The sequence below is a fragment of the Pyricularia grisea genome (assembly GCF_004355905.1).
Source record: "Pyricularia grisea strain NI907 chromosome Unknown Pyricularia_grisea_NI907_Scaffold_4, whole genome shotgun sequence".
Taxonomy (NCBI): domain Eukaryota; kingdom Fungi; phylum Ascomycota; class Sordariomycetes; order Magnaporthales; family Pyriculariaceae; genus Pyricularia; species Pyricularia grisea.
Window position 1 is genome coordinate 265,560 of NW_022156718.1, and position 13,623 is coordinate 279,182.

A 13,623-nucleotide genomic window follows, 5' to 3' on the forward strand; every position below is an offset into this window, starting at 1 on the left:
CCCCCCCCCCCCCCCTTTTTTTTTTTTCTTCTTCTATTTCCCTTTCTCTCTCTCGCTCTCCCTCGGCCGCGGACTCGGGGCTACCCCACGGCGGGTGTCCTCCTCCGCCATTCGTCAAGGGACCCGTCGGCATGATCCCGGTGGATGCCGATGGCACCTTAATCCACGCAAGCAACATCTGGTAACAGAATATAATACCTATCACTACTACTTTGATACCTTGACATGTTTTTGCAGTGGATGACACCCAAACCCACAAAATCATACCTTCAACCCTCACCAAGCATCAAACTCAAAGTATCCAAGCTTTCGAACCTTGCCCTCCCCGGGGGGTATAGCCGATTTTTTTTTCTTGTCCACAAAGCTGTCTACAGTAGCAGACCCCTCCCATTCCCAGTACGCGGGCGCGACCTCAAAAAATCCAGCACCCACACGACCAAAACCCCCCCCAACCCGTGACGTTTCGTCCCAGGTTTCAAGCCACCGTGCGGTCCTAGCTCGGATTCTTCCCCCCCCAAACCCATCATCTATGCGGGATCCTCCGCCCTAGCCTCGCTTGCCCGTCGCTTGTCGTCCGTCCCATCCTTCTCGAAGAAATGGGGGCGGCCTGAACTTTTCCCATAAAACAGTCCCGTCACCCACGTGTTTGCCGGCAAGCCATGGCCGATCGTTGGGTCCTGACAGCCTCGACGAATCGGAATTGCCAATGGTCGGTACCCGCCTGTAATTGAGGCATTATTGCACCTTGCGGGTCATTTCTGTTATCCCCCAACTGTGGATGCGTTGCAAGTCCATCTGAAGATGCGATACAGGTCGCCTTGCTTCATATCTCTAGGCCAGGAGTCGCCATGTTGCACGTAGATGAACGGCGGTGAATGTCAAAGATCGGCTTTTCCTTGTCTCGGTTACAAATTAATCCAAAATGCATACTGTTCGGGCCAGATACGCAAGAAACAAAAACAATCAAAAAGATCTCACAAAGAGTCCCACGCTAATGTCATCCCATATCCCGTCATCATACATGCTATATCCAACCAGATAAGCCGAAGAACAAGATCCTAAAAAGAAATAAAATAAAATAAAAGAACAGATGGCAAAAAAGAGTTACTCGAGATAAAAGACATGGCTTTTCAATCCTAGGCTCAACTTGATCCAACCCAAAATGAATAAGACTCACAACCCGAAGCGCCCATTCAAAGATTCCATCATCAACCCATCTGAAGTACCCGCCATTGTTGTCGACACCATATGTTGATGATGACCAAAGTCCAACCCAGTTATATCAAGCTCCTCGCCTGCCGAGCTCAGACTCTCATCACTGATGCTCAAGACGCTTTGAGCTACTGGTGTCGAAGAAACATCAAACTCTCCCCCACTGGTTCCTCCAATCGTAATCCCCGAGAGATCCCAAGAGTCTGGCGACCACCCACCTGAGGTGGCTGACGCTGGAGTTTCCGTCGCCGCAAAGGAAGATAAGCCGGGTCCGCCGTATATGGCGTCGTAAACGTTGACCTGCCCACCATCCATCGACCCCAAAAGCGCCTCCCACTCGGCTGTTGTTGATACTGTGCCCGAACCAGAAATCTTCTGCTCTGGTTTCCTAGGTAAGCGGTACTGCTCCTGGAACTGCTGGCGGGGTCGTGACTGTTCTGGCGATGGAGGCTGTGCACTCTGGTGCTGTTGACGCTTCAGGCCTCCCAGAGGCAAAAAGTCTAAGCCCTGGACTCCTGGTCTGGGATGCGGTGACGATCTCGCGATAATTTGTGCTTGCGTCATCGACAGCGAGAGTCGATGATCTCTCTTCGCCAGCTTTGTCACGTCGTGTACCTTGTTGCCGTCAAAAGACGATCTTGAGTCGGCATGCGCTAGTTCTGGTTGTGTCGAACTTTGCGGCATCGAAAGTCTTCGTAATTTCTCCTGCTGTGGAAGAAGATCCGTCTCACTCATTGTTGCGCTAGTGTGACGACCGAGTGGAAACGCCGCATTCCTCGGCGGCATCGCGGGTTGTGACATTTGTGGCGATGCTCTCTGCGTAGGTGCTGCCATGATGGTCTCGGGGCTATGGCTTGGTGGAGTGGGCAGAGCTGTTCGTTTTTCTGTTGTCTCATCCACCGAAACGAGCAGGCCGGCAACCCGCTTGAAGTCATAGGATCCCGGCGCTCTCGCAGTTTCGACAGTCTTGATCACCCAGTTGACTAGGCTTTCGGTGTCGCGCATCGTTTTACTGCCTGTTTTCAGCTCTAGCGAGTGATAGAGCAACTCCATGCCGCACAATATCAGGGTATCTGCCTTGTTTAGACATAATGAGAAAGACATGTTTCTTTCTTCCAAGAGCTGAGTGATCTGGATCATGTGCTTGCTTGATTCTCCCACAGCAATCATAGCAGACGCAGCCTTTGGTCCTAGGCTTGACCCCAGGGCAGGGCGGAAGATCAAGGTCCGAATATAATAATAAGCAAAGGCCAAAAGGGGTGACCGGCTGCCAGTCACGTCGGTAGAGGGCTTGTCTTGCTTGAAGGTGAGCTTCAGATGTTGTGGAAGCCTATCATTCCACTGATCCAACTCCGCTGCAAGGGCTGCCATTTTTTGCAACGAAAGCTCGTGCGCTGCTGTGGTCGGGTATATCTTGTCCAACACACTGGCCAAAATCCGGGTTGCCCGGAACAACGCTAGGGCGCTAGATATTCTCGTGTATTCGCCGGGAAGTGTTGGTTGGAATCCTTTCTCGGTCACATATTCGTCATCGACATCGGAGGGGTACTCGGCGTGTATATCGATCTCGGTCAGGAGCCTCGGGAGGCCCAAAGTTGCAGCGGTAAAGCAGTCCATTGTGTAAAGCGTCCAGAAGACCTTTTTTCGCGTCTCAAGAGTTAGTGCCCCGAATGAAAACTGTTTCTGGCACTGGTGGAGGCCGAGCCTGTGAGACAGTCCGACTGCAATGCCCTTGTAGTACTGGAGACGTTTGTAATCTGCCCTGATCGTGCAAAACATCAGTGCCAGTATGAGGCACTGAAGTGTGGCCATAGTGTTGTCCATCAACACAAGTTCAAGAGACCTGCGCCACTGTAGCTCGCATATGGCGATCTGGTCCAAGTCGGGCTTTTCTCCAGATATGGCTGCGATGCTGAAAACCAGATGGAGCTGGGCAAGCTTGTGGTGGCTCTTGACCTTTTCCGGGTCAGCCACAAACTCCTCATAAATCCGGAGGAAAGTAGGCTTGTGGATGACGGGGAATAGAGGCGCCCATTCCTGGAAAAAGACATTAACACATCGATCGGAGAATAGTCGAGGTGGAGCGCGCAGCTGCTCCTCCTTGGGTGGATGTGGTAGCAGAGGATAGCAGCCTTGTATGTGCAAGAATGCCTCTGGGTTGAAGTCGGCGCAAGGCTTTCCAGCTTCTTGTAGCTTCCTCTTGAATGTATCTGTCAAGTCCGCGCAGTTGTCAGTCGGTGTCACGATCTCGGTTTCTCACGTGTTGAGCATATATAGAACTATTGTGAGATATCACACGTGCTAGGATAGGAAAGGGATACAAACCAATAAAAGCACGACCGCTGGATGGACCCATTTGATACGAGTCCGAGTTTTCAACCCCGAGGACTAAAGGCGATGCCGAGACTCGGAACGTGTCTTCTTTGATTTTGGGGCTGCCGGATGCATCCCTGGCCGGATCTCGAGGTGGCGTAGCAGAGAATCCTTCCGACTGTCTCCTGCTACTACCATGCATCCTCGACAACATGTCGATCTTCTCGTCCTTCTCGTCCAGCAAGTCCTTCAAATCACGAACCTCGGCCTCCAGCGCTCTGACGCGCTCCTCGAGAGACTCTGTGTAGCCTCTTGGGAACGCCCTCCTGCTGAGCTTATCGCTCGTCTTGCACTCAAACCCAACATTCGCACACTGGGTACAAGTTGGTCTGATGCCATCACAACGGATTTTCTAGTTCACAGTTAGGTCTCGCTGCGCACTAAATCAGGCCTCGGGAAATGAGCGGCTCATACCTTGCTACGACATCTGTCGCAAGCCTGTGCAATACGGCTCTGTGAGCTCGTGCCCACCTTGATCACTTTCATGGGTAGGATTCCGGGCATTTTGGCGAGTTGGTTTGGGCTTTTCGCTGTGCGATGTGTGGGCCAGTAGGTGCCCCCTGGCGGGTCGGAAATTGGTAGGGCGGCCGGCAGTGGGTGGTTTATCGCAATCGTTGATCAAGCTCTCAGGAAAATCGATGTGGTATATCAGGACGCTTTCGGCACCAGACACGTATTGCGGTTTACCTTGTGATGATTCGGGCTTTACAAATCGATTTCTTCTTTGGTTGTGTATGGTGGTCTATTCCAAACTGATGCGTGGGTTCCTGCGATTCGGGGGTAGCGGAGCTTTGCAATGCGACACTATCGCGGCGGGGGAACGTGAGAGAAACGGTTGTGGCTTTCCCTGATCCTCCGGAGCGGAATTTGGTAAGCTAAAGTAGCTTGTTGTCAAAGGTATCCAGATCGACTGAGTTGATTCTGCAGGTACAGTAGTACTCGATTGAAAACAATATCGTCCTCTGGATTTTCGATGTGTCGTGTGAGGGATGGGTGGTGTGGGCGGGGGGATAAGGAATCTAGAGAGGTGACTGTTGGGCGGGTGATGTGGAGGATAAAAAAGGACCAGAGACAGGCAATACGGAGTGAAATTGCGGAGCAGGGACAGGCGAGGCACGGCAATTACTGGCGGGTGGGGAATCGACGGCACGCGGGGTTGGGTGATTGCGTAGAACCTTTTTGCAGGGGCCGTTTCTTTCGACTTTACGAAGTACGGTAAATCCGGGGGAGCATCTCGCTCTAGACCTAGAAGGGTCTACTATTTGGTGAAGAAGAGGGCAAGGGGTGATATGGTGAAGGTTGTTGTTGACTTCAATTTTGATTGACAACCTACGAGTATCCACTATCTTCGAGTCCTGGAGACTATATACTGTGTGTGATATGGAGAAGACCCTACTTTTTCTACCACGAAGTAGTACCCCTCCACTATTCCATGTACTCATCTGCCTAGGTTAAGGTAATTATAATTCATTCTTGCGTAATTCTTTGCTGATTTTATATCATCTCCATTAGGCCATTAGGCAGTAAGATTAAGTAGTCAAAGAATTTGGAGGGAAAAACAATATTCTCCAAGCGAAAGCCTGAGCCAGAATTCCTTGTCAAGGTCAACATGGGCAAAGTAGGTACTGGATCCAATATAACAAGCCTTCCCTGTCTTGGACTCTCAGGGCATGCAGACAGTACGTTGAACACGGTGTGTTTACATCCAGCTGCTTGGCAATTCCTTCGATACAACTTATTATTTGGTTCGTAGTGTCTTGGTCTTCGTCACTCCCACCATAGTACACCGCAGCTCAACAATTTTTCACATCTCCCTTTTGGCGCCAAGATGGTTGGTTGTCACGCTGCGCTCCGCAGGGCTGGCTGTTCATATCAAGCTCGCCGTCATCATACTATCATGATGAAAAGGGATTTGCAAGACGCAGCAGGTGGTGGGCTGGCCACCATAGCGTTGTCATTTAAATACAGATCAAAACTTGCCAGTCTATCATGCCGATCGTTCCAATCCGGGGTATTTCGGTATATTGTGGTGCACTATGAAGAATAATGAATGCCACGGTGAGGCATGCCACCCGTCCAGACCATTCTTTACCTGCCTTACCTACCATACCTAGATGGGTGGTCGAATACCACACACGCCTCTTCTTGCTTGCATGCGTACGAAGTATCACTTGGGCCTGCAAGATATAGTCCCCTGAGTGGAAAGCTCTCTCTAATATTAAAGTCAAGCTCATGCGTCCTCATCAATTACCGGAAATATGGGCTGACAAAACGAACCATTCTCGCATTTAAATGGGTTTAAGCAGCAAAAGTAAGCTAAGTCACGACGTTGATCCTTACACAATTGGTCACATTTGATGCGACACAATACGCCCCCCCCCCCCCCCCCCCCCCCCCCCCCCATGTATGTACTGTATTCGTAGATTTTACTTTTGGTGCACCGGGAGCAGGCCAAGCCCTTGCAGATCGCCCCATACTTTCCGCATGCTGGGGCAAGTTCGTTAAGCCTGCAGGTCTGCCAAAACCGCCGCAACGGTGATAGGCAGTTTGAAAGGGTAAATTGGATGCTCAGTCGTCCGGTAGAATCGTGTTGTGGTGAGAGTGCAATCTGGTTGGTAACCGGGATATAATACATGCCTTCGTACCGGTACAGCCGTCTTGCACAGTATGTACACGCAGTTGTATGGGCTGATGCAACTGGGAAAAAAGGGAACATATTCCAGTTTATACTTTAACTAAGTTGAAAGCGAGCTAGCCTAGCGTGGTTCCCAATTGACCCCAAGCATCGTGACAAGCTTGACATTCTGGGGCCCCAGACTTTGGATCGTGGGTTAGCGGCCACGTGGGGCTCGGCTATGAACTGGTCGGGTTCGGCCCAAGATCAGCTAAAATCTGTCTCCTCATTGGCTGGACTGCTATCCGCTAGGTCGTTTTGAGCAACTTCCGTTCGTCCGAGATATGCAAGGATTTTTTCGTTTTCCAGGAGCTGCGTCTTCTGTAGCACTACATATTAGCAAAGCCTCATCGTCGTACATACTAACGTGTGCCGATGCACATTATGGTATCCCAAGGTAGGGGTAGAAACAGGGTCCAACACTACACGTGAGGTAGGCGGGTAACATTGGCCTTTTTCTCTCGTTGAGCCAAAGCAACAAGCTTGGGAGGCACCAGCATTGGGTAACGGGGAGTGAGCAGAGGAACTTTTTGTGCTCTTACGGACGAAAACACAGGTGAACACCCTCGGATTCCAGCTTCGCAAAGCACTTGCTTTCGATAAGTTGCACAAGTGTCACAACAAACCCATGCCAGAAACATGTATATGCACCTACCTCTGTTTCGAGAACGTCAGCTGCATCCTGGAGTAGCCTTTCCTCGGCTTCCCGAAGCTTTTGAGCTGCAAATCTACAACTAGGGCGTACATTCGCTGTGTTGTTATGATCGCCAGTTCCTGTAGATAGCCTCTTGAGCTGTGCTTGAACAGTTTCCTGTACAATTACCACAGTTCGGAGCTGGAAGACCTTGTGATGAGGATGCTCTTTAGTGATGTCCTGCAGGGATTTGACTGAGCCAGTAACATCTTGCTCCTCCCAGAAGAGTCGAATTTCCCTGCCCCCGTCGTTCAGTTGCAAGAGACGGATACCAAGGCCATCTTCCTCGTTGAGACTCAAGAGAAAGGCGAACGGGCAGTCCCATTGAACGCCACCATCTTGAGACCTCGATATGCGAACTGTGGGCGCTTCTCCGTAGATCCGAGCTTTGGCCATGACAAGCGGATCATCTTCTGGGGGCTCGACGGGGACGAGTATCTTTTCATCACCTGCAGCTTCTGAGTCCACAAAGCCATAACTGAAAAGCATTTCTGCGGCTGGCTTCTTTTCACCATAAGAGATGGTAATTTCTTGTCCGATTTCCACCGCAGCGCCAGGGCGCAGACAGAGGTTGACGCCATCTTCACTGTTCTTGACGTAAGAAGCGTTGGGGGTCGCGGCGTGGTTTACCATGTCGATGCAAGGCACCATCGTCGGCCCGGAGGCGGGCAACTCCATGCATCTCGAGCGGTACCAGGCATCCAGGCGTGCGTAATCGCTGACTGTTATGACTTGATTCTCACAGAGAACCTCATTCCAGCTCGGTATTTCTGCAGCCTTTTCCAGAAGGTCATCGAACTCATTTTCCAGTGCTCTCAACTTGGAATGAACGGCAGCCTATGGCGGTGCGTCAGAGACTGCTACTGAGCCACGGGAGCTTCGTATTAAAGTGAGCCCATACCTCAAGCGATGTACCCCTGAGCAGTTGTCTTTCATCTTCGTTCCACAGAGTGGGTAGAGGAACCGTCCGGGGGAGATACTTTATGTATTGAGTCCAGGGGTTGGATACCCCGCCACCTTCATCGCTGGCCCAGACGTGGATAATCTGAGCCAGCAGGAAGAGAATCAAATTTTGTCTGGGCGACTGTGATATATCACTTTAGTCAGCCTGTCTTGTATTTCACCATTGATATAATTTCGCTTCAGATTTTGAAAGACCTGTAATCTTTTTCTTAGGAGATACATCTTTATACCTGGTGGCCTGCAACATCAAAGAGATCCTTGAATCTTTGATCCGTTCTGGAATACTGATCTACAGATTCAGAATTCAAAAGAAGCTCTTGTGGCACTGATAGTAAGACTGTGACTTTCTCGCCATCTTCAGCTTGTAGATCCCTCTGGGCTACAAGGCCGTACCCTTTTCCTTCAGTCTGCGCAATAGCAGCCCCGTCAAAGACGACACCATTGAAGCGAGACCAGATCGGGAGGGTATCGATGGGGACGTCAGATTGTGACATATTGGCAAGATAATCAAGTTCAATCTGACGATTGTGATAATTTTCACCCAAGCTAAAGGTAGCTTTCAATGTGAGCATGCAGGACGTATTGTCGAGCTAATTACATCATTCCAGCATGGATTTATTCTCCAGACACGGTGGGGCCGAGCCCCGCCAACTTTTTCTTTCACGCGCCACGGCGGGGGTTCGCTTTCGCTTTGCGATGCGGTTCACCTAGATAGTATCTCCTTTCCAAAGGTACCTGTTTAAGCATATCATATTCCGTCAAATCGGGATCGACGTCCCGGAAGATCATCTTCAGCAAAGATCAGTGCTTCAAAATGCCACGCGATCCTTTGATCGGCCTTGTTGGGAAGCCTAGCGCTGGCAAGTCCAGCACGCTGAACTCCCTCACAGACGCAACCTCTAAAGTCGGTCGGTAACCCACACCCACAAACCGCCCGCCAGCCAGGGGAACGAGCTTTGCTCTTTCCGGTACGACCATGCAGCTGATACGCTCCGCATAGGAAACTTTCCGTATGGTCCTCTTGATTCTTTATCAGCCAGCCGAGTGGCGCCTTTGAACCCGAGACAAGGACGATTCCTGTCTGGTTAGTATCTTTTTGTTTTCTTTCGCTGACATCGTCACCGGACGTCTCCCGCATAGCTTCACCACCATCGATCCCCAGCGCGCGATAGGATATCTCCAGATTGATTGCGCTTGTGCCCGGCATGGCCTTCAAGACCGATGCAAACCGAACCACGGATCGTGTGTCGACGGCCGCCGCTCCGTGCCCATCGAACTACTCGACGTCGCTGGCCTGGTGCCGGGCGCGCACCAAGGCAAAGGTCTTGGAAACAAGTTTCTCGACGACCTTCGACATGCCGACGCCCTGATCCACGTTGTCGACGCGTCGGGCACCACTGACGCCGAGGGCAAGAACACTAGGGGTTACGACCCATCGGTTGATATCGCATGGCTGCGCAGCGAGATCGTGGCATGGATCAGAGGAAACTTGATGGACAAGTGGGGTAGCATCAGGAGGCGACACGTCGCGGCCAAGCACACGGCGGTCGAGACGCTGCAGGCACAGTTCAGTGGCTACGGTAGCACGGCCAAAGTTGTCGCGCGCACACTGGATAAGCTGGCGCTCAAGGAAGGCTTGGAACACTGGGACGACGCGACAATCGAACGAGTTGTGGAGGCCTTTACCGACGAAAAATTCCCTACAGTCATCGCTTTGAACAAGATCGATCATCCCGACTCTGACAAGAACATAGCGAAAATCGCAAAGATGCAAGACCCCAACAAGATCGTGCTTTGCTCGGCAATATCAGAGATCTTCCTGCGTAAGATGGCAAAGCAAGGATACATTCGATACACAGAAGGTAGCGAGTTTGTCGACACGAGGGAGGACTTGATTGCGGATGGCGATCCAGAGGGCGGCGGGTTAAAGGAGCTTGATGAGAAGAACAAGACGAGAATAGAGAACCTCAAAGACATGGTTCTCTACAGGTTCGGATCCACCGGTGTCAATCAAGTACTTTCCAAGGCTGCCGAGGTCCTTGGGTTAGTGCCTGTATACCCTGTCCGCAACACGACCACCTTTGGCTCAGGAGCTTCCGAGTCAAAGTTTGTCTTTAGGGATTGTGTGCTTGTCAAGAAGAACACAACCGTGGGAGAGGTCGCGAGAAAGGTCATGGGTGACGCTCCCGTGGCATACATAGAGGGAGTTGGGGCCATGCGAGTGTCGGAAGATGTTGTTGTCACTGTCGGCAAAAACGATGTAAGTGTTTTGGAATCTGTTACCTTCGATTTGTTTTCATGTCGGGCACCTGCTGACCTGAATTTTGCAGATTCTCTCATTCAAGGTAGGACGAGGTTAAGACGTATCAAAGCGGAAGCAGTAGACTAGAGCAAAATTTGTAAGAACAGGGATGCACTAAGCTCAAGATTCCACTTCCGTGCGTTTATGCACGTCAGCAAGTGATTACTATCTCCATACTTTGACGGTGGTTTTAGCGTGTTACGAATGGCTCTACATCCTCAAGGGAAAACAGTGGAGTTCAATTACATATCAATTGACCCATTGTGATTACAACAGCTTCCATTGATCATTACGGCAACTACCTTAAACTAAAAACGTAGAATCTCCTAGAAACTACAAGGCATTTAGGCAGGTTGGTGTCAAAACGTCGACAAGACTGCAACTGTAACGTCAAGTACCTACTGAATCTCGGCTATTGACACCACATGACATCATACATCATCCATAAATATAGGCGAACGCCGGAAGAGCCAAGATTTGATAACAAGGCATCATTACTGTGGAAACGTCGAACATCGGGAGAATGATTGATGTTGAAGGGTATCAAATCGTGAATTAAGTTCTAGGCAAGAAAAAGCCACAAGTCTTGCGTCGTTAGATAGCGACCCTGACCAATTGCTCCCCGCATATCCGCGCGCAACCAAGCCAAAAACCAAAGCCACAGTCGCATTACAAAGCTCGCAATTAGGAAACCCGCGTATAATGCAAAACGACAAAAAAAAAAAAAAAAAAAGACGAAAGATAAAGTCCCGTTGCTTCTTGCACTCAAGCGCCTTTACAGATCAGAGGTGCCTCGTATCTGGTGCATTGTGACACGCCGGATACTCGTCACCACTTCTCTGCGCGACTCTGGAGCAGACGGTCGTAGTATTCGGTAGCTTAGTACTTGAGGATGATGTACAGAGCGTGGATGATTCCGGGAATGTAACCTATTATGTCGGTCAGCACCTGATTTGGTGAAACATTTCGAGGGGTGGCCGAATTCCATGAGAACATACCAAGGATGGTCAGGAGGATGTTGATGAGAAGGTCGGCACCGCAGCCGCGCTCCATAAACACACCCAGAGGTGGCAGGATAACGGCAAGGATGATCTTGCAGATGTCGCTGTGGTGGGAGTAAATCGTGTCAGTTTAAAATTCCATTCGATCAAAACAAGACCATGTTGTGTAGCTTGTGGCCGTTGGATCGTATAAGTCGTACCTAGCGGTGAAAGGCATGTTGTCTGATTTTTTATTTGATCGATGTTATTGAGGTAATAAGTTTGTCGAAGATGAGTTTTTTTGTTGAAGGAAGTGGAATATCGTTCGTTTGTAGTGGTTGTGATTAAGATGGAAGCTATATGGTTATTGTCTGAGGGGAAAGAAAAACAGGGCGGGACAACAAGGTTTTAAATAGCACCGTTGCTCAGGGATGGGAGTCTACCTTGAACAGCGAGTGGCAGCTGATTGAACCTTGCTTGCTCGATCCACCCATGTAAAAAAAAAAGGTTGGTCTAAAGGTAGGCTGGGGGTGTGCCGGTAGGTACGCATCCACCTACCAGCACAGGGAAAGGGGACCTTGGCTTTCCGGGACCACAGGGGACACAAGAGAACGAAACAAGACGGTAAGTGCGTCATACCTTCACCATCGCTTCTTTTTTTTTTCTTCCTTTTTATCCTGCGCCCAGCCAGGATGGGACGAATAAACAAACAAAACAAGAGGAAGAAATACGTAGATTGGTTTAGTTTCCAACTAGCTCCGCCTGTATCTTTGCCCGGTTTTTCTTATGGCAGCTACAAGAAACATCACAGACACAAACCCACAGTGGACAGCTGCCCCACGAAAAAAGTCAAATTTGGACAATGAGATGGCTGTAGTGAAACAAGGTTGCAGGTAATCTCATCTGTGGTGATCCAATAAAAGTGTGCACGGCCAAGACAGCGAGGCGCTTCTGAACGTGCCGTTCACCCTGGAGGTTTACTCTCGCTTGTCATGATTTGGTTGGCCCCAGCCATGTAGACAAATACAAGTTGCTCGAAGCTACCTCAGGCCTTGTAGCCCCAATTGTGACGTGCATGATGCTGGAGAGTAAGCTGGCAATGCCTTCGCCGAATTCCGACTTTGTTTGCTTTGCCGAGCAATCGGAGGCGCCGCATCTGTTCGAAAATATCATTACAACGAACAAGGATGCAATGCCGCACTGCCGTTACGTCACCCCATTGCCCCACCTGACGCGTGCCATGACATCGCTTGTTCCGTGGCTGATGCAATGATGCCAACACTGGACCTCAGCCATAACCAACTGTGGGCTGATGACTAAAATGCCAAGGATCTCAATGAATACGATTGTGTTAGATTCACTGCTTGGTATAGCCAAGATGAAAGATTAGCGATACATCAAATCGTCATTTCCGATTGCTACGACGTAAAGATACACAACCTGGGCTAAAAGAATGCCAGAGTTGTAGTATAGCTGGAGGCAACCTATTGTGTACGTAAACAGGATTGTGGCGAGTGCTCGCTAGTCTGTGGCTTAGTTAACAAACTTCGGTACAGTACCGGCATGTCAACCCAAGAAAGCGTATCCAATGCCAACTCATCCGGCACTAAGCTCAACTCAGCCCCTTTGCTATGAGATCTAATAAAGATACTGCACATTATTGGATCTGCTCAGCCCAGTAACATCCTGGCTCCAACTAAGCGTTCACGTTACAGAGACCTCGCAGATCATTATCGACAACAAGATTGTCTGCGAGTATTTTCGGCCCGCGATGTAGACTACAATCTCCATCATTAATCCTGATTCATTCCCTCTCTACGAAGATTTAAATCACCAAGACCTGGTAAAGTGTCTAGACCCGGTCTCCTCCGGCCAAGGCTAGCCTTATCGTCATTGACTTTTGCGGTGGCATCCATTTTTGCCCCGTCTCCTTTGATCCCCTTGCTCGGGAAGACCCGCTTCATATCACCCTGGTAAAGGCCGCGCGTTCGCCGTAGGCCGTACTTGCAGTTGGATCATCAATCAATTCGAGAATTAATGAAAGAAAAAGCAATTCGTCGAATTGTGGTAGCACCCTCGCATCTGGCAGTGAACTTTGCTGCATATACGACGCGCAGGTTTAAATACTACTTACTTTATATGCATAATTAGATAGGTTTTTATTTTACTTTACTCTACATTACTTTATTTTTGTTTGGTTACTGTCGCCTTTCCTCTTTGAGTGTCGTGGACTCATTTCGTGAATCGCCATATCTCGGGTAGTAATTTGTCCCTTCAATAACAGGCAAAGTCGCCTACCGCTGTACTGGATCACATGCCGTGACGTCCCAGCTGCCGATTGTTACTACAATATAATTTGAGAAGGTTGCGGCTGCGGGTGAGCATACTGAGGTGCAAATAAAGTCGACGTACATAAATGAGCTCA

At 49.8% G+C, this 13,623-nt stretch overlaps 4 protein-coding genes across 4 annotated transcripts; 1 reads left to right on the top strand and 3 right to left on the bottom strand.

Moving 5' to 3' along the window:
- Positions 1-632: 632 nt before the first annotated feature.
- On the bottom strand, positions 633-4,588 carry PgNI_06795 (uncharacterized protein). Its single transcript, XM_031126815.1, has 3 exons — positions 4,000-4,588; positions 3,538-3,937; positions 633-3,422 (listed from the first exon to the last, which is right to left on the bottom strand). The coding sequence occupies exons 1-3, from the start codon at positions 4,087-4,089 to the stop codon at positions 1,174-1,176; spliced, it is 2,739 nt and encodes a 912-aa protein (XP_030981128.1). The 5' UTR covers positions 4,090-4,588; the 3' UTR covers positions 633-1,173.
- A 1,389-nt stretch (positions 4,589-5,977) lies between these two features.
- PgNI_06796 (uncharacterized protein) lies at positions 5,978-8,453 on the bottom strand. Its single transcript, XM_031126816.1, has 4 exons — positions 8,147-8,453; positions 7,855-8,037; positions 6,915-7,790; positions 5,978-6,580 (listed from the first exon to the last, which is right to left on the bottom strand). The coding sequence occupies exons 1-4, from the start codon at positions 8,408-8,410 to the stop codon at positions 6,467-6,469; spliced, it is 1,437 nt and encodes a 478-aa protein (XP_030980862.1). The 5' UTR covers positions 8,411-8,453; the 3' UTR covers positions 5,978-6,466.
- Positions 8,454-8,730: 277 nt separating this feature from the next.
- On the top strand, positions 8,731-10,458 carry PgNI_06797 (uncharacterized protein; the record flags this gene model as incomplete). Its single annotated transcript, XM_031126817.1, has 4 exons — positions 8,731-8,820; positions 8,957-9,000; positions 9,057-10,176; positions 10,247-10,458. 4 exons carry the CDS (start codon positions 8,731-8,733, stop codon positions 10,274-10,276), a joined length of 1,284 nt encoding a protein of 427 aa, XP_030981130.1. The 3' UTR covers positions 10,277-10,458.
- Positions 10,459-10,733: 275 nt separating this feature from the next.
- PgNI_06798 (uncharacterized protein) lies at positions 10,734-11,848 on the bottom strand. Its single transcript, XM_031126818.1, has 3 exons — positions 11,420-11,848; positions 11,217-11,323; positions 10,734-11,147 (listed from the first exon to the last, which is right to left on the bottom strand). The coding sequence occupies exons 1-3, from the start codon at positions 11,434-11,436 to the stop codon at positions 11,098-11,100; spliced, it is 174 nt and encodes a 57-aa protein (XP_030980546.1). The 5' UTR covers positions 11,437-11,848; the 3' UTR covers positions 10,734-11,097.
- Positions 11,849-13,623: the final 1,775 nt, after the last annotated feature.

What these genes read in the sequence shown, in the direction of transcription:
- PgNI_06798 (XM_031126818.1), bottom strand. An exon ending in CATCCTCCTGACCATCCTTG is followed by an intron (nt 11,148 to 11,216) that starts GTATGTTCTCAT and finishes CCGACATAATAG; the next exon opens with GTTACATTCCCGGAATCATC.
- PgNI_06795 (XM_031126815.1), bottom strand. Translation starts at nt 4,089, where the DNA reads ATGCCCGGAATCCTACCCATGAAAGTGATCAAGGTGGGCACGAGCTCA. An exon ending in GCGACAGATGTCGTAGCAAG is followed by an intron (nt 3,938 to 3,999) that starts GTATGAGCCGCT and finishes ACTGTGAACTAG; the next exon opens with AAAATCCGTTGTGATGGCAT. An exon ending in CAGCGGTCGTGCTTTTATTG is followed by an intron (nt 3,423 to 3,537) that starts GTTTGTATCCCT and finishes CGGACTTGACAG; the next exon opens with ATACATTCAAGAGGAAGCTA.
- PgNI_06796 (XM_031126816.1), bottom strand. Translation starts at nt 8,410, where the DNA reads ATGTCACAATCTGACGTCCCCATCGATACCCTCCCGATCTGGTCTCGC. An exon ending in TTGATGTTGCAGGCCACCAG is followed by an intron (nt 8,038 to 8,146) that starts GTATAAAGATGT and finishes GATATATCACAG; the next exon opens with TCGCCCAGACAAAATTTGAT. An exon ending in CTGACGTTCTCGAAACAGAG is followed by an intron (nt 6,581 to 6,914) that starts GTAGGTGCATAT and finishes GTAGTGCTACAG; the next exon opens with AAGACGCAGCTCCTGGAAAA.